This window comes from Misgurnus anguillicaudatus, chromosome 9, assembly GCF_027580225.2.
Source record: "Misgurnus anguillicaudatus chromosome 9, ASM2758022v2, whole genome shotgun sequence".
In the NCBI taxonomy this organism is placed as follows: domain Eukaryota; kingdom Metazoa; phylum Chordata; class Actinopteri; order Cypriniformes; family Cobitidae; genus Misgurnus; species Misgurnus anguillicaudatus.
In genome coordinates, this window is record NC_073345.2 from 31,431,330 (window position 1) to 31,450,577 (window position 19,248).

Sequence of the window (19,248 nt, forward strand, 5' to 3'; positions counted from 1 at the left end):
ATAGCCACGTTAATAACGTTTGTAAAAGACCAAACCGTTTGAAAATCTGCAGAAAATTTAGCAAGTTATGATCATTTAAAAGTACATGCACCATTAAACACAATGCTGACTGAGGTAAGATGGCTGCCAGGTGATGATGCTAGTTAGAGACTCCGCCGTAACACATCTAGCCTTAATTATACACATCTATGATAGTAGCGCCACAACAGAGCGATTCCAGAACAAACTTCACGTCCTGAAATGTTGTGGGCGGGGCTAAGTTCGGCTAGCACCCAGGCTAGAAGGGGTTAGGGTTTGTAAAATAAGTTGGCATGTAGTTGCAAAATTACTTTCAGTATAGTCAGAAGAATGTCTGTTGGGGGATCATCGCAATAAAATGTTAGCAGGCAGTCTACTAATACTCAGTTGACTTGTAGTTGACAAGAAGTTGCAAAGTTACTTACAGTTCTGAAGACGTCTAAAGTGGACTATCGAAATCTACCTGTTTTGCATCGATATGTAATCAGATGAACATGCAACAGATGTGATCAATATGCAAATGAACAGCCATGATGAAAATGTTTCTCTGTTATGGAGGTCGAGCGGATGTAATGTGTAGATCTCAAGAACTGGGAAGAAGTAAAAGGTCAACTATCCAGTAAAGTATCTGCGCAGCTGGGGTTGTTACAGAGATGATGTGTATGAGTATGTGTGTGTCAAATATTTATTCATGTACAGTTCTGATTTTAGTTCTTGATGAGTCTGTTTGAAAATGTAAAATATTATTTGCATGTTTAATATCCTCTTGTCACGATGAATGGCTTTAACTCGTGAGAGCACGCATATACACGTGGGCGTGAGTTATGGGTTGTGCGGTAGTGCTGTTTTAAAGTGTGATTATGTTGGCTGGAAACAAATGTTTTACTTTCTCGCTCTCCTCCCCTGAAGTCTTTCTCTCTGTGGCTTCAGTATGATATATTGATGTATAACTTTCTTCTTTCAGGATGGACTCAGAAGGCTGTCTGGGAATGAATATGTCTTCTCCAAAAGCGCATTACACAGTAAGTGCTAACCTTCAACATGGCCAGGGCATAACCTCGCCAATTCTTATAATCCAGTCGTGGCAGAAATTATCTCAAGAGACCGTTTCTGTCTCTGGAAAGTAAACAGCGGGGATTTCATGTCGTAAACCTTGTGAGATCTTGACCTTGTTCTTTTAATAAACAATTTTTTAGCCAGAAAGAATTCAAAATGGATCCTGTTCTTTATAAATTTCCCTTTTAACTGTTTATAATCTGTTTACATTACAGAGAAATATATTTTTTTATAACTTTTTCTGCCTTTTGCTGCGCAGGCCATTTTTATCAATCCATTCATCCTGATGGAAAAAAATCCTGCTAAATATTCTGTTTTACTCAGTTTTATTAGTTGGATCCAAGTATTACTGAATCTGAATGCATCTACTAAGTGCACAAATTGTTTAATTGTTACTAAAATTATGAGTTTTGCATTTCCGATAACATATCGACACCGGTTTGATTTCTCAGATATGAGTCAGAGTCAGCTGCCGGTGCCTGTCCCTTTAAATGACGTCCCGCCCTCCATCGCAGAGCTGCTCAATAAGGAAGAACATTGGGAATTTAACATCCTGGAGCTGGAAGCAGCTACACACAAAAGGTGAGAGAGAGAGAGAGAGGGAGGGAGGGTAGATAAGCTGGATATATATAGGCCTACCTTTACTACTTACAACAGTATTGTAGCTCAAAAGAAAAACAGAAGTTATCATTTAGGAGTCTAATAATGCATCTATCAATATTTTGATATTCATATATCATAATGATTTATTGCAGAATTTATTAGCCATTTTGTGATGCAAAGATTGATGCAGAAAAGGTTGATGATGCAAAGATTGGCTCATACCAAAGTGTCATGTTGTGTCATTCATGTTTTTCTGTGGGTCTGTGTTGGTGTGTGTGTGTGTGTGTGTTTGTGTGTGTCTGTGTGTCTGTCTGTATTTGGGCCTGCCTGCATGTGTCTGTCTGTCTGATTCTGTGTGTCTGCGTACATCTGTCTGCATGTGTGTCTGTCTATGTTTGTGCCTGTATGTGTGCATGCCTGGGCTTGTGCCTGTTTGTGTGTTTGTCTTTGTGTGTCTGTCTGTCTGATTGTTTGTCTGTCTGCTTTTCTGTCTATGTGTCTATCTGTGTTTGTGTGTGTATCTGTCTATGTCTCTGTCTTTTCTGCATGTGTCTGTCTGTTTGTCTGTCTCTATGTGTCTGTCTGTGTGTCTGCCTGTCTGTCTGTCTGTCTGAGTATGTCTGTTTGCATGTGTGTCTGTCTATGTCTGTGCCCGTATGTGTGCATGCTTGTGTTTGTGTCTGTCTGTGTGCTTATCTGTCTGTGTTTCTGCATCTGTCTGTCTGTCTGTGTATGTATCTGTCTGTGTGCCTAATTTTGTCTGTGTGTCTGCATACGTCTGTCTGCATGTGCGTCTGTCCATGTTTGTGCCTGTATGTGCGCATGCCTGTGTTTGTGTTTGTCTGTTTGTGTTTGGCTGTGTCTGTGTGTCTTTCTGTCTAATTGTGTGTCTGTCTGCTTGTCTGTCTCTCTATGTGTCTGTCTCTCTGCATGTCTTTCTGGTGTGTGTCTGTCTGTCTGTGTGTCTCCATACGTCTGTCTGCATGTGTGTCTGTGTATGTTTGTGTCTGTATGTGTGCATGCCTGTGTTTGTGTCTGTGTTTGTTTGTGTTTGGCTGTGTCTGTGTGTGTGTGTCTTTCTGTCTGATTGTATGTCTGTCTGCTTGTCTGTCTCTCCATGTGTCTGTCTGTGTGTCTGCCTGTGTTTGTGTCTGTGTGTCTGCATGTGTCTGTCTGTCTGTCTGTCTGCTTATGTCTGTTTGCATGTGTGTCTGTCTATGTTTGTGCCCGTATGTGTGCATGCCTCTGTTTGTGTCTGTCTGTCTGTCTGTCTTTTTGTCTGATTGTATGTCTGTCTGCTTGTCTGTCTCGCCATGTGTCTGTCTGTGTGTCTGCCTGTGTTTGTGTCTGCATGTGTCTGTCTGTCTGTCTGCTTATGTCTGTTTGCATGTGTGTCTGTCTATGTTTGTGCCCGTATGTGTGCATGCCTCTGTTTGTGTCTGTCTGTCTGTCTGTCTGTCTGTCTGTCTGTCTGTCTGTCTGTCTGTGTGCTTATCTGTCTGTGTTTCTGCATGTGTCTGTCTGTCGGTCTGTGTGTGTGTGTATATCCGTCTATGTGCCTGATTTTGTCTGTCTGTCTGTGTGTCTGCGTACGTCTGTCTGCATGTGTGTCTGCCTATGTTTGTTTCTGTATGTGTGCATGCCTGTGTTTGTGGTTGTTTGTTTGTCTGTGTTTGTGTCTGGCTGTGTCTGTTTGTCTGATTGTGTGTCTGTCTGCTTGTTTTTCTCTCCATTTGTTTGTGTGCGTATCTTGTCTATGGGTCTGTCTGCTTGTCTGTCTCTCGGTGTGTCTGTCTGCATGTCTGTCTGTCTGTCTGCATGTGTCTGTCTGTCTGTCTGTCTGTCTGTCTGTTTGCCTGATTCTGTCTGTCTGTCTCTCTGCATGTGTGTCTGTCTATATTTGTGCCTGTATGTGTGCATGTCTGTTTTTCTGACTGATTGTGTGTCTGTCTGCATGTCTGTCTCTCTATGTGTCTATCTGTGTTTGTGTGTGTATCTATCTATGTGTCTGTATTTTCTGCATGTGTCTGTCTGCTTGTCTGTCTCTCTATGTGTCTGTCTGCATGTCTGTCTTTGTGTCTTTCTGTGTTTGTGTCTGTGTGTCTGTGTGTGTGTGTGTGTGTGTCTGTGTGTGTCTATCTGCATTTGTCTGTCTGCTTGTCTGTCTCTTAATTTGTGTCTGCCTGTGTCTGTAGGCCACTCTCATATCTGGGTCTGAAGGTCTTCACTGATTTTGGTGTGTGTGAGTTTCTGAACTGCACAGAAGCCACGCTGCGCTCCTGGCTCCAGGTGATCGAGGCAAATTACCACGCATCCAACTCCTACCACAACTCAACACACGCCGCAGACGTTCTGCACGCCACCGCCTACTTTCTGCGCAAGGACAGAGTCAAGGTAATCCTGACAGCCAATCACAACAATGCTACAGACATTTCTCAATCCAAAATAGAGTTTGGGGAAGAACAGAGGGACAGATGGATTTTTTAGAAATTAGATTAGGAGCATCAAACTTTGATTTCAATCATTGATTTCAAATCAATATTTTCACAGAATGTTCTTTAAATTGTGTAGCATGATTTTTTTATATAAAACATTTACTTTAGCTGGGTTTTCACAGGTGGGGTCACTTCTCGTAACCAAAGCTATCTGTACTGTGTTTACAGGGAGGTCTTGACCAGTTAGATGAGGTTGCGGCGCTGTTAGCGGCAACAGTCCATGACGTCGATCACCCTGGTCGCACCAACTCATTCCTGTGTAACGCGGGAAGTGAGCTGGCGATACTGTACAACGACACAGCCGTCTTAGAAAGTCACCATGCCGCGCTGGCGTTTCAACTGACCGTACGAGACAGCAAGTGCAACATCTTTAAAAACATGGAGAGGTATCACATCCACGTTCACTCATTTACATGTAACAAATTAATTCACAACAAACGTATATGCCCTTAATCTCTTTGTACGCAGGACTCAGTTTCGGACCCTCCGGCAAGCCATAATAGACATGGTGTTGGCAACGGAAATGACACGGCACTTCGAACACGTCAATAAGTTCGTAAACAGCATCAACAAACCCATGAGCGCTATTGAGGAGACAAGCTCTAATGTAAGATACACACTACTGTACTTCGTATCTAATACCGTATGTGCTTTTTTTGTTAACATTTAAATGGCTGATTTATACATAACACAGAGTGAAGGCAGCGATTGTGAGGGTCAGGCCAGTATCCGAAACTCTCCTGAAAATCGCTTGTTAATTAAACGGATGCTGATTAAATGCGCCGACGTGGCCAATCCCTGTAGGCCTTTGGAGCTGTGCATCGAATGGGCTGGACGCATTTCAGAAGAGTACTTTGCTCAGGTAAACATAATGAACCGCACACGCTACCTGACACTAGCTGGGTTTCCATCACAACTAGAAGCAAATCTTTTCAAAATTCGCAAATAATGAAAAACAAACAAATGCGAATTAGGTGCGCTTTCATCAAGTTGTTAGAGCGAATGATGGTGGTATTGGTAACCTAGTTTACCAACAATAAATAAAACAAGGCATGCTTTAAAAATGGAGACAGGACTGCATTTCATTAGGATTTGACAAATTATAAATTTACTAGCAGTGTAGCTTGTAATTGACAAACCGAATGCTTTGCCCAGAAAAAGAAATGCAGAATTTTTGATGCAGGCACTAGCGGCAAGGGCATTGCGGTGACGTCAAGCCCCATATGTGGTAACGACAACGTTATCTGATACAGCTAGATGATCAGTAACGTGGGTTTAACAGACCTGCAAACTTGTCGCTTTTCGGCGACAATCGCCGTTTTCTTGGTCAATTGGGTCATTCACGTGAATCGCGTAGAACCGGAGAGTTTTTTTTTTTGAGGTGGTGGTGGTGGGGGGGGGGGGGTCGGGAGGCTGCCCTTTATCTGAATGCCATGCGGGCTAGAATTGCCAAACATTATTGGATAATTCTTATAATTGACACTTCTCTGGGCCAATCGGAATCTTGGCATTTGCTTTTCTCTGGGCCAATCGGAATCTTAGCACTTCCTTCAGAATCTTGAAGACAGCGCGCGAGCGCGGTCCTTTGGATGAGAGACACACCTGGCTACCACGCGAGTCTGATGGACACTTTTAACGTGAAGGAACCATCTTATTCAAGGTAAGTCAACTTTTTTGGACCAAAAACAACAACTACTTGTTTGCTTGATTTAAATTAGCGTTAGCTACCGCTTACGGTATATTGTACTTTTAGGAACGAGTCTACGCCGAGTAATGCACAAACGTAGACCTTGCATAAAGTTTGCCTATGCTTCGAGTAAAATGACTAATGTTAGCTAACTTAGCAGGACGATTGTTAGCTAGGCTTATCGTTACCCGGGTGCTCTGCCCTGAGTTCCTAGATATACGGCTACTACTCGAATTCTGAGCTAACGTTACCCTAAATAACTTCATTACGGTGGCTGGCGTGCGCGCTTGCGCAGGCAGTCATTCGTGACGTCACGAATGACTGCCTGCGCAAGCGCGCACGCCAGCCACCGTGCTGATGCGAGAGTAATGTTAAAGGAAAACCCACTATTTTTCAATATTTTACTATGTTCTTACCTCAACTTAAACTAATTAATACATACCTATCTTTTTTAAATGCATGCACTTAATCTTTGTACATCGCGTTGTGAATGTGATTTAGCCTAGCCCCGTTCATTCCTGGTGGCTGTATACCTGGTAAACAGTAATTTTTTACAACAGGGCTGTTTAGACAAAACAATCTAGCGAGCGTGTTGTCCTAGGCTAATACACCAACAGCAAATTTCTGTATAATAAAGGGCTACATTTTGCATCAAAGTCTGTCAATGAAATCTTTACATTGTGTTGTTAGTTGAATTTACATTATGAACACTAGAACTTTGAGATTGTTTATTCAATGTAAGGAGCCCTACATATAAAATGCATTATTATTATAATAATTATTGAACAGAAATGTATGTTGATATTCACTGCATATCAGCCATACAGTATGGCGACACGTTGTTTTATCATATTAGTCCTATGTATGATAGTTTGCAAGATTACATTTTAATGATTTTAATTTACTTTCAGGCAATGGTTCTGGACACTTTGGTGGAGCACTCACTGCCATTCACAATGGCCCGTCATCGTCATCCTTGCACAGATGCCGGCTGAGGACAAAGTGGCTCTGTCGCACGAACATCGGCAAAATATTTATATATTTTTTATTTCTGTCTGTCTCTTGTTATTTTTTATTTCAGTGTCATGCTTCACAACACTTCCAGGCGTTTCCGTGAGTTGTAAATAAAAACATTTGTAAAATATTAAATGTGTCATTCTCCTTAAGCTTCAAGGATGTTTTAACATTGATTTTTGATTAAAGTATGGTGATTTTTGTTAAGTCACGTCCAGAATCATATTCAAATCACACAAAAAATAGAGCTGGGGTAACCGCCCCAAAAGTACACCCCCCAAAATCCCCCCCCCTGACACTGTCACCTTTTTTTCTCTGAGGAGTTTGCAGGTCTGGTTTAATGTTCGCTACGTCAGAATTTATTCGACATATACATTTCCATCTTCCATTATTTGGTCTTTTTCGCATAAATCGTCAAAATCCACCGCAAGCGAGCCTAAAAACTTTTGCGCAAAATATGCAGCCTGGCATGATTTCATAAAAAATCACAGATATCTTAGCAGAAGTTGAAAAATATGCATTTACTTCACACAAGTGTAGCCATGTCCCTTGTTGCCATGGAAACGTTATGAAGTGACGTGATTATGTGATGTGAACAGCATTGAAAGCTGCAAACAGTTTTTGCAAGTTCCCGCAATTTCATCGCATAAAATTGCATAAATATCCCGCATATTCCATCGCATTTTTTATGAAAACATGCCGCAAGATCAAGGTTTTTTGCCCGCAACAATCCCCAAAAATCTATCAAAAGTCCTTTACAACAATGGAATCATCTCAATGGAAAAATTTGGCATTTTTGAAAAAACCTAACCTTCTTTGAAAGGTGATAAAGAGAGAGCACATCAAGGTAGGATGAAACTTCTTTTTTTTTTTTTTGAAAGTAGAGGGTCTGTACTTTCATTTGATATATTGTATGTTTATATACAGTCTTGTTCAAAATAATAGCAGTACAATGTGACTAACCAGAATAATCAAGGTTTTTAGTATATTTTTTATTGCTACGTGGCAAACAAGATACCAGTAGGTTCAGTAGACTCTCAGAAAACAAACAAGACCCAGCATCCATGACACGCACGCTCCCAAGGCCGTGCAATTGGGCAACCAGTCGAAAGGGGTGTGTTCAAAAAAATAGCAGTGTCTACCTTTGACTGTACAAACTCAAAACTATTTTGTACAAACATTTTTTTTTTTCTGGGATTTAGCAAAACTGTTAATCACTAAACTAATATTTAGTTGTATGACCACAGTTTTTTAAAACTGCTTGACATCTGTGTGGCATGGAGTCAACCAACTTGTGGCACCTCTCAGCTGTTATTCCACTCCATGATTCTTTAACAACATTCCACAATTCATTCACATTTCTTGGTTTTACAGCATTTTTGATATCACCCCTCAAGTTCTCAATTGGATTAAGGTCTGGAGATTGGGCTGGCCACTCCATAACATTAATTTTGTTGGTTTGGAACCAAGACTTTGCCCGTTTACTAGTGTGTTTTGGGTCATTGTCTTGTTGAAACAACCATTTCAAGGGCATGTCCTCTTCAGCATAGGGCAACATGACCTCTTCAAGTATTTTAACATATGCAAACTGATCCATGATCCCTGGTATGCGATAAATAGGCCCAACACCATAGTAGGAGAAACATGCCCATATCATGATGCTTGCACCTCCATGCTTTACTGTCTTCACTGTCTACTGTGGCTTAAATTCAGAGGTTGGGGGTTGTCTCACAAACTGCCTGTGGCCCTTGGACCCAAAAAGAACAATTTTACTCTCATCAGTCCACAAAATGTTCCTCCATTTCTCTTTAGGCCAGTTGATGTGTTCTTTGGCAAATTGTAACCTCTTCTGCACATGCCTTTTTTTTAACAGAGGGACTTTGCGGGGGATTCTTGAAAATAGATTAGCTTCACACAAACGTCTTCTAACTGTCACAGTACTTACAGGTAACTCCAGACTGTCTTTGATCATCCTGGAGGTGATCATTGGCTGAGCCTTTGCCATTCTGGTTATTTTTCTATCCATTTTGATGGTTGTCTTCCGTTTTCTTCCACGTCTCTCTGGTTTTGCTCTCCATTTTAAGGCATTGGAGATCATTTTAGCTGAACAGCCTATCATTTTTTGCACCTCTTTATAGGTTTTCCCCTCTCCAATCAACTTTTAAATCAAAGTACGCTGTTCTTCTGAACAATGTCTTGAACGACCCATTTTCCTCAGCTTTCAAATGCATGTTCAACAAGTGTTGGCTTCATCCTTAAATAGGGGCCACCTGATTCACACCTGTTTCTTCACAAAATTGATGACCTCAGTGATTGAATGCTACACTGCTATTTTTTTGAACACACCCCTCCCAACCAACTGCCGAACAGCACAGCCCCAAGAGCGTGCATATCATGAATGCTGGGTCTCATTTGTTTTCTGAGAATCTACTGAACCTACTGGTAACTTGTTTGCCACGTAGCAATAAAAAAATATACTAAAAACCTTGATTATTCTGGTTAGTCACATTGTACTGCTATTATTTTGAACAATACTGTATTTAAAGAAAAACATTTTCTGGAAGGCATTAAACTTTTGTGAAAATCATAAAAATTGCTGTCACTGGCTAGCAACTTTTTTTTAACGCTGGCGGGCAAAAAGTTAAGGAATTTGGCATTTCCATCTCTTGTTTCTTATGTGATATTTGTGCATAAAATCAGTGTGATGAAAACCCAGCTACTGAAAAGTACATGAAACATCTATCAAACATTTACCTTTCATATTTCTGACAGAAACAAAATAATGTTGAATATTGCTTGGATTGGTGAAAAGTGGGCTGTGATTGGTTAATATTGTTTTCATGTCCGCTCAGCCTTGGTTACATTAGCAAAAAATCTAATATTTTATGAAAACAAAATGTTTTTTCCATTTTAGCTAAATCCTGATGTCTGTTTGGTCTTATTTCCTCCAACCAATTACCGCTGTGCCTATAAACTCTCTCTAGACTGATGAAGAGAAAAGACAGGGTTTGCCAGTTGTCATGCCAGTGTTTGATCGGAATACCTGCAGCATTCCCAAATCCCAGATCTCATTCATCGACTATTTCATCACGGACATGTTTGACGCCTGGGATGGTAAATATCCATAAACACTTCTACAAATTTGGCTGAAGCTATTAGAATCAAACTCATGATCTTGCTGTTGCTTGTGAGTTGAGCTTCAGGAACATTCAAATGTTTAAATACTTTAAAAGTACGGTAGTGTCCAGAAACATGCCAAACAATGAAAAGCGAATCAACATTGATGTACACAAGAAATAGAAGTTTATATATCCATTTGTGTCTGTTTAAGAGAGAGAGAAATGTTTTCCCAGGCCATCTTTGTAGTCATCTGGTTCTTCTAAATGAATTGATATGGTCTATTAGCAGCAGAAGATGTTGGTCCGGCGGGTGGGGGATTAGATGGTTGCTGATAGGTTGTGATAATGTTATCCAGAGGTTGATTAGAGTGTGGCGAGCTTTGGAAACTTTAGGTCCGTCTTTCCCACTGAGATCAACCCCAGAGAATAAACCTGCGTCCTGTCAACACGCAACACACATGATGTCACGGAAACTTTAAAAATGCCATAGAGGGGCAGGGGGTGTTGTGTGTGTATGTGTAAGTATGTGTGTGTGTGTGTGTGCGTGCGTGTGTATGTGTGTGAAAGGAGAAAAATGTGCATTTGTGTGCGTCTGTGTGCGTGTCTTTGATTTCGTAGTCTGGGGTCAGAATCCAGTGAAGCAGAATCTCTTGAGCTCTCTGCAGAATTAGTTCCCAAGGTCACGAACGGGACAGTTTATCTGTGTGTGTGCGCCTGACAGATTCAGCGGGCATTCTCAAGAGAACGTAAAAGAAATCTGAGAAAGAAATGCATGTGTGAACATACAAAATGCCATATTTACACTCATCCAAACATACAACACACACACACACACACCCTGCCGTCTGCAGTCCGTCTGCCAGAAACAAATTCAATCGAGCAGATGGTGGGATGAGGGGGAACGGGAAACATTAGAATAAACAACATTTGCTTACTGTTTCTTACTGTTTAGATAGACGGACAGTAATCTACTAGAGATAGAAAGACAGATAGATCAACAGTCAAAAAGATAGATAGATAGATAGATAGATAGATAGATAGATAGATAGATAGATAGATAGATAGATAGATAGATAGATAGATAGATAGATAGATAGATAGATAGATAGATAGATAGATAGATACAGTAGATAGATACAGTAGATAGATACAGTAGATAGATACAGTAGATAGATAGATAGATAGATAGATAGATAGATAGATAGATAGATAGATAGATAGATAGATAGATAGATAGATAGATAGATAGATAGATACAGTAGATAGATAGATAGATAGATACAGTAGATAGATAGATAGATAGATACAGTAGATAGATAGATAGATAGATACAGTAGATAGATAGATAGATAGATACAGTAGATAGATGGAGTAGATAGATGGAGTAGATAGATAGATAGATGGAGTAGATAGATAGATAGATGGAGTAGATAGATACAGTAGACAGATAGATACAGTAGACAGATAGATACAGTAGACAGATAGATACAGTAGATAGATAGATAGAGAGATACAGTAGACAGATAGACAGATAGATAGATACAGTAGATAGATACAGTAGATAGATAGATACAGTAGATAGATAGATAGATAGATAGATAGATAGATAGATAGATAGATAGATAGATAGATAGATAGATAGATAGATAGATAGATAGATAGATAGATAGATAGATAGATAGATAGATAGATAGATAGATATAAATTGATTGATCGACAGACAGACGGGTAGATGGGTACATAGACAGACATGGATTGGTAGATGGGTAGACAGACGTAGATTGGTTAACAGACAGACAAATAGATAGATTAGACAGTCATAAATGGATTGACAGACAGGTAGACAAATAGATAGACAGACAAATAGACAGATTGACAGGTAGATAAACCGACATAAATTAATTTACCGACCTACAGACAGACGAGTAGATGGGTAGATAGACAGACATGGATTGGTTGATGGGTAGACAGATAGATAGATAGATAGATAGATAGATAGATAGATAGATAGATAGATAGATAGATAGATAGATAGATAGATAGATAGATAGATAGATAGATAGATAGATAGATAGATACAGTCGATAGATAGATACAGTAGATAGATAGATGGAGTAGATAGATAGATAGATAGATAGATACAGTAGATAGATAGATAGATAGATAGATACAGTAGATAGATAGATAGATAGATAGATAGATAGATAGATAGATAGATAGATAGATAGATAGATAGATAGATAGATAGATAGATAGATAGATACAGTAGTTAGATAGATAGATACAGTAGTTAGATAGATAGATACAGTAGACAGATAGATAGATACAGTAGACAGATAGATAGATACAGTAGACAGATAGATAGAGAGATACAGTAGACAGATAGATACAGTAGATAGATACAGTAGATAGATAGATACAGTAGATAGATAGATAGAGTAGATAGATAGATAGATAGATAGATAGATAGATAGATAGATAGATAGATAGATAGATAGATAGATAGATAGATAGATAGATAGATAGATAGATAGATAGATAGATAGATAGATAGATAGATAGATAGATAGATATAAATTGATTGATCGACAGACAGACGGGTAGATGGGTACATAGACAGACATGGATTGGTAGATGGGTAGACAGACGTAGATTGGTTAACAGACAGACAAATAAATAGATTAGACAGTCATAAATGGATTGACAGACAGGTAGACAAATAGATAGACAGACAAATAGACAGATTGACAGGTAGATAAACCGACATAAATTAATTTACCGACCTACAGACAGACGAGTAGATGGGTAGATCGACAGACATGGATTGGTAGATAGATAGACAGACAGACAGACAGACAGACAGACAGATAGATAGATAGATAGATAGATAGATAGATAGATAGATAGATAGATAGATAGATAGATAGATAGATAGATAGATAGATAGATAGATAGATAGATAGATAGATAGATAGATAGATAGACAGACAGATAGATAGACAGACATATATTGATTGACAGACAGGTAGACAGATAGATAGACAGACAAATAGACAGATTGACAGGTAGATAAACCGACATAAATTAATTAACCGACCTACAGACAGACGAGTAGATGGGTAGATAGACAGACATGGATTGGTAGATGTGTAGACAGACATAGATTGGTTGACAGACAGACAGATAGATTAGACAGTCATAGATAGATAGATAGATTAGACAGACATATATTGATTGACAGACAGGTAGACAGATAGATAGACAGACAAAAATATACAGATTGACAGGTAGATAAACCATCATAAATTAATTAACCGACCTACAGACAGACGAGTAGATGGGTAGATAGACAGACATGGATTGGTAGATGTGTAGACAGACATAGATTGGTTGACAGACAGACAAATAGATAGATTAGACAGTCATAAATTGATTGACAGACAGGTAGACAAATAGATAGACACACAAATAGACAGAATGACAGGTTGATAAACAGACAAATTAATTGACCAACAGACAGACGAGTAGATGGGTAGATAGACAGACATGGATTGGTAGATGGGTAGACAGACGTAGATTGGTTGACAGACAGACAGATAGATAGAAAGATAGACATAAATTGATTGACAGACAGCTTGATGGGTAGATAAACAGACATAAATTAAGTGACCGACAGATGAGTAGATGGGCAGATAGACAGACATGGATTGGTAGATGGGTAGACAGACAGACAGATAGATAGATAGATTAGACAGACATAAATTGATTGACAGACAGGTAGACAGAGAGATAGACAGACAAATAGACAGATTGACAGGTAAATAAACCAACATAAATTAATTGACCAACCTACAGACAGACGAGTAAATGGGTAGATAGACAGACATGGATTGGTAGATGGGTAGACAGACGTAGATTAGTTGACAGACAGACAGATAGATAGATAGATTAGACAGACATAAATTGATTGACAGACAGGTAGACCGATACATAGACAGACAGATTGACAGGTAGATAAACAGACATAAATTAATTGACCGACTGACCGACAGACAGACGAGTAGATGGGTAGATAGACAGACATGGATTGGTAGATGGGTAGACAGACGTAGATTAGTTGACAGACAGACAGATAGATAGATAGATAGATTAGACAGTCATAAATTGATTGACAGACAGGTAGACAGATAGATAGACAGACAAATAGACAGATTGACAGGTAGATAAACAGAAAAATTAAGTGACCAACAGACAGACGAGTAGATGGGTAGATAGACAGACATGGATTGGTAGATGGGTAGACAGATGTAGATTGGTTGACAGACAGACAGACAGACAAAAAACGTTTGACAAAGGAACATTTTCATAGAAAGGAAGCCAGATAGACAGACATAGATTAACTAACACATAGACCAGTGGTCTCAAACTCCCGGCCCGCGGGCCATTTGCGGCCCGCCCTCCCCCTCTCTGCGGCCCGCGTCACCCTTCAACAATATAACGTAATCTGGCCCGGCCCGCAGAAAGATTTTTATTTAAATTCGTTTTTTTTTATTTAAACTTTAAGGGTCCGGTCACATGTCGCGTCTAACAACGCGAGTTAAAACGAGTCGAGGCGTTTCTTAAGTATGTTTACTTTTCAAAGTGCTTGCTTGGGAGCGGAGGTTGCGCAACGTGGGGTCGCGTCACCCGTTGCTACGCAGCCACGAGCGCGCGCTCCGTGATAGCGAGGGTAACGGAATGCGTGATCGGATTTTAATTCCTCTCGCGTCAATCATATCATTGTCACAATGCGATCAGTTGTGAGACACCGCAGTGGGAGATGTAGTGCAACAGTTTAATATTAAACTACGGATGAGAAAATGATCAAAGTGCCCAGGTTAGGAAAAGAGGAAAGATGAGGAGAAATTACAGAGGATACAAGTATGTACACTTCTATATGAAATATATATGAAGTATAATACATTATTATCTTGCTTGCTTATACATAGAGCAGTATTATTTATTTTTACTGTCCAACTAGCTTATGTAACATTGACTACCCATCCAAATGTTTTAGGATCACTTTCACTTATTAATATTTTTCTAAGTATAATAGCAAATTCATTAAAACGGTGGAATAACAAAAAGGAACATAATAAAGTCAATACTATGACTGAAAACAGTCAAAAATAAATAAAAACAGAAACACTTACTGTTGGTACATTTTTTATAATAGTTTATAAATGTATAGGAACTAAATTTGTTAGTTATAATAGGCCTTAGTTAATAATTCAAAGCCTAATAAGGTTAAAAAAATATTTACTTACTTTTATAAAATAATGTTTATTAAAAAATAAAAAACACTGTTTATATATTTTCAAGTATTATTATACATTAAAAAAGAAATATTGTACTTTTTGAACGTTAAAATAGCTCTGCGGCCCTCTGATGAAATGTCAGTCTCAGAAATGGCCCCAAGCCAGTTTGAGTTTGAGACCCCTGACATAGACGGTTAGATAGGTAGATAGACAGACATAGATTAACAGACAGACAGATGTGTAGACAGACAGACAGACAGACAGATAGATAGACAGATTGCTAGGTAGAGGTAGATATAGATGTATAGACGTTTGAGAAAGAAAGATTGCTTTTCATTTACTGAGATAGAATGCAGAGATAATTTATCTGTCTCTCTCTCTGTGTCAGCATTTGCCAGCTTGCCAGGCTTGATGGAACATTTGGCAGAAAACTACAAATACTGGAAGAACTTGGATGAGATGAAGTGTAAAAGCCTGCGACCCCCACCACCTCCATGAGCCCCCTCCTGAGGTCAAGGGTCAGAGGTCATGCCGTCTCTGTCTGACATCAAAGATTCCGTCCGCCGCACGCAGATCAGCAGCCCTGTTCCCGACGACGCTCCGCCCCCTAGCGACAATCGCCCCGGTTACAAGGGTAAAACAAGCGAATGCACTTTATCACCATACACTCCTCCTCCAGCATCCTTCCTCTCTCTCCTCTTTTGGAATCGCCTGTTTTTAATGATTTCCGAACAATATCTTTTGTAATCACGTACGTTGAACACAAGAAGATGAAGAACACTGCTGTACACATGGGACACACAGTGGGACTAAAACATGTATTGCTCAGAGAGTTTATAACTAAACACATGCACATATGCACACAAGCAAAATGATAAGATCTGAATGCCAAAAGGGCTTCAAATAGACTTTGAATCGGGAGTAAAAAAAACTACCAGAGGAAGATAGAGACCCGCCTGCTCATCGCCCTTCACAGATCTTCAGTTTGCACGGTTTAAGCTTTCACTGATATCAAATTTTGAGATCGTCAATTGATGTTTTGTTCACAAGGGGGGTACGGGTTTTTACACCCATGAAGAGGGACAGTCGCCCCTAAACCTCACTGCAGCGGAGTCAGTTCAGTTGCTCCACACCTGCCTCCCTTCACTTTGATCAATGAGGTCAAGATGTTTTGACTGAATTTGTCTACAGGACACAAAGGTCAAGTTGCCAAACTCGTAGAACTGAAGACATGTTGGTGTTTATACACGATTCAGTTTTTAAGAATGTACAAACACTGCGACGGCCGACCTCACTGCGGGTCGTCAGTATTCCGGCACTTTCTGTATCAGAACGATTCAAGCCTTTCTCAGACTCCAAGGACTGGTGTGTAATACTCAATAATTTTGATATAAATAGCCAATAATATCAAAGAATATATTTCTCGAAACACTGTATATCCAGACACATACTGTAATAACATAAAGCTTGATGATGAAGGTGTGTGTTTGTGTGTGTGTATGAGAGAGAGAGTGTGTGTGTGGCAGTAGGTTTTACATTTTACGCAGAACATTACAGTTAACATTCCTACTTTACACAACCGTCCGCACGGACACAACATTCCCTAAACTTTGTGTGTAAACTCCAGCACAACCTCATAATGAGACCACCCATATATGTGACATGTGTTCATGTTAATGGGCGTGCTGCATGTATTGTGTTATACCATTTTTATGTATTATTTATTTACAAATCAGCTTGGCTGTATATTGTGCCGTAATCTCCGGTCTACTTTTACTACGGTCATACACGACAGTTTTCGGATGGTGGTTAACATAGCACTCTGAAAGCCAAATAGTTCAAACGTTCACCGGTTGTGGACCAGACTGATCCACCTATGATCAGTGTGTTTATAATCGAACGTGTTGAGAGGTTTTGATAAATGTTTGGCGGCTTCGACACTGTGGCAGGGACTATAAAGTATTTTCTCCTTTGGAATAAAACGCAGCTTTGTCAGAATCACTGAACAGACCAGAAACGAATTTATGTAATATATATTCTCTCCTGAGTGCAGTTGGACGCATAGCTTGAACAATGTTGGCTCACAAACTTGTTGGCTTAGAATTATGAAATGTTTATATTTAGCAGATGATACATGTTGTGTAGGTTGGTGAAACGAACCCATGAGAACAACATTATGAGAACCTACATCACAAAAGACCCTTCTAGAACACAACAGATAAACATCACAGTTCTAAAATATGACATCATGAGAGTTCTAAAACACGACATCATGAGCATTCTAACACATGACATCATTAGAGTTCTATACACAACATCATGAAAGTTCTAAAACACGACATCATGAACATTCTAAAACACGACATCATGAGCATTCTAAAACACGACATCATTAGAGTTCTATACAGGACATCATGAGCTTTCTAAAACACGACACCATGAGCATTCTAAACAGCGGCATCATCAGAGTTCTATACAGGACATCATGAGAGTTCTAAAACATGACATCATGAGCATTCTAAAACATGACATCATTAGAGTTCTAAAACACGACATCATAAGCATTCTTAAAACATGACATCATAAGAGTTCTAAAACACGACATCATGAAAGTTCTAAAACACGACATCATCAGAGTTCTAAAACACGACATAATGAGACTTCTAAAATATGACATCATCAGAGTTCTATACACGACATCTTGGGAGTTCTAAAACACGACATCATCAGATTTCTAAAACACGACATAATGAGACTTCTAAAACATGACATCATCAGAGTTCTATACGCGACTTAATGAGGCTTCTAAAACATGACATCATCAGAGTTCTATACGCGACTTAATGAGGCTTCTAAAACATGACATCATCAGAGTTCTATACACAGCATCTTGGGAGTTCTAAAACATGACATCATCAGAGTTCTATACGCGACTTAATGAGGCTTCTAAAACATGACATCATCAGAGTTCTATACACAGCATCTTGGGAGTTCTAAAACATGACATAATCAGAGTTCTAAAACATGACATTATCAGAGTTCTAAAACACGACATCATGAGACTTCTAAAACATGACATCATCAGAGTTCTAAAACACGACATCATGAGACTTCTAAAACATGACATCATCAGAGTTCAAAAACACGACATAATGAGACTTCTAAAACATGACATCATCAGAGTTCTAAAACACGACATCATCAGAGTTCAAAAACACGACATAATGAGACTTCTAAAACACAACATCATCAGAGTTCTAAAACATGACATCATCAGAGTTCTAAAACATGACATCATCAGAGTTCTAAAACACGACATCATCAGAGTTCAAAAACACGACATCATCAGAGTTCTATACGCGACTTAATGAGACTTCTAAAATATGACATCATCAGAGTTCTATACACGACATCTTGGGAGTTCTAAAACATGACATCATCAGAGTTCTAAAACACGACATCATCAGAGTTCTAAAACACGACATCATCAGAGTTCTAAAACACGACATCAACAGAGTTCTAAAACATGACATCATGAGTGTTCTAAAACACGACATCATCAGAGTTCAAAAACACGACATCATGAGACTTCTAAAACATGACATCATCAGAGTTCTAAAACACAACATCAACAGAGTTCTAAAACATGACATCATGAGAGTTCTAAAACACGACATCATGAGACTTCTAAAACATGACATCATCAGAGTTCTATACGCGACTTAATGAGGCTTCTAAAACATGACATCATCAGAGTTCTATACACAGCATCTTGGGAGTTCTAAAACATGACATCATCAGAGTTCTAAAACATGACATCATGAGAGTTCTAAAACATGACATCATGAGTGTTCTAAAACACGACATCATCAGAGTTCTAAAACACGACATCATGAGACTTCTAAAACATGACATCATCAGAGTTCAAAAACACGACATCATGAGACTTCTAAAACATG

At 39.2% G+C, this 19,248-nt stretch overlaps 1 protein-coding gene across 3 annotated transcripts in view; it reads left to right on the top strand.

The window, feature by feature from the left end:
- The window catches only part of pde8b (phosphodiesterase 8B), a 77,247-nt gene extending 60,480 nt beyond the window's left edge, over nucleotides 1–16,767 (top strand). For all 3 annotated transcript variants that reach the window (XM_055180125.2, XM_055180124.2, XM_055180126.2), the window contains exons 15-22: nucleotides 983–1,040; nucleotides 1,527–1,656; nucleotides 3,873–4,071; nucleotides 4,341–4,558; nucleotides 4,641–4,779; nucleotides 4,867–5,034; nucleotides 9,858–9,987; nucleotides 15,678–16,767. In XM_055180125.2, the coding sequence (XP_055036100.2) occupies nucleotides 983–1,040; nucleotides 1,527–1,656; nucleotides 3,873–4,071; nucleotides 4,341–4,558; nucleotides 4,641–4,779; nucleotides 4,867–5,034; nucleotides 9,858–9,987; nucleotides 15,678–15,787 (1,152 nt within the window). In that variant the 3' untranslated portion in view covers nucleotides 15,788–16,767. The remainder of the gene's footprint in view (nucleotides 1–982; nucleotides 1,041–1,526; nucleotides 1,657–3,872; nucleotides 4,072–4,340; nucleotides 4,559–4,640; nucleotides 4,780–4,866; nucleotides 5,035–9,857; nucleotides 9,988–15,677) is intronic.
- The last annotated feature ends 2,481 nt before the right edge of the window (nucleotides 16,768–19,248 follow it).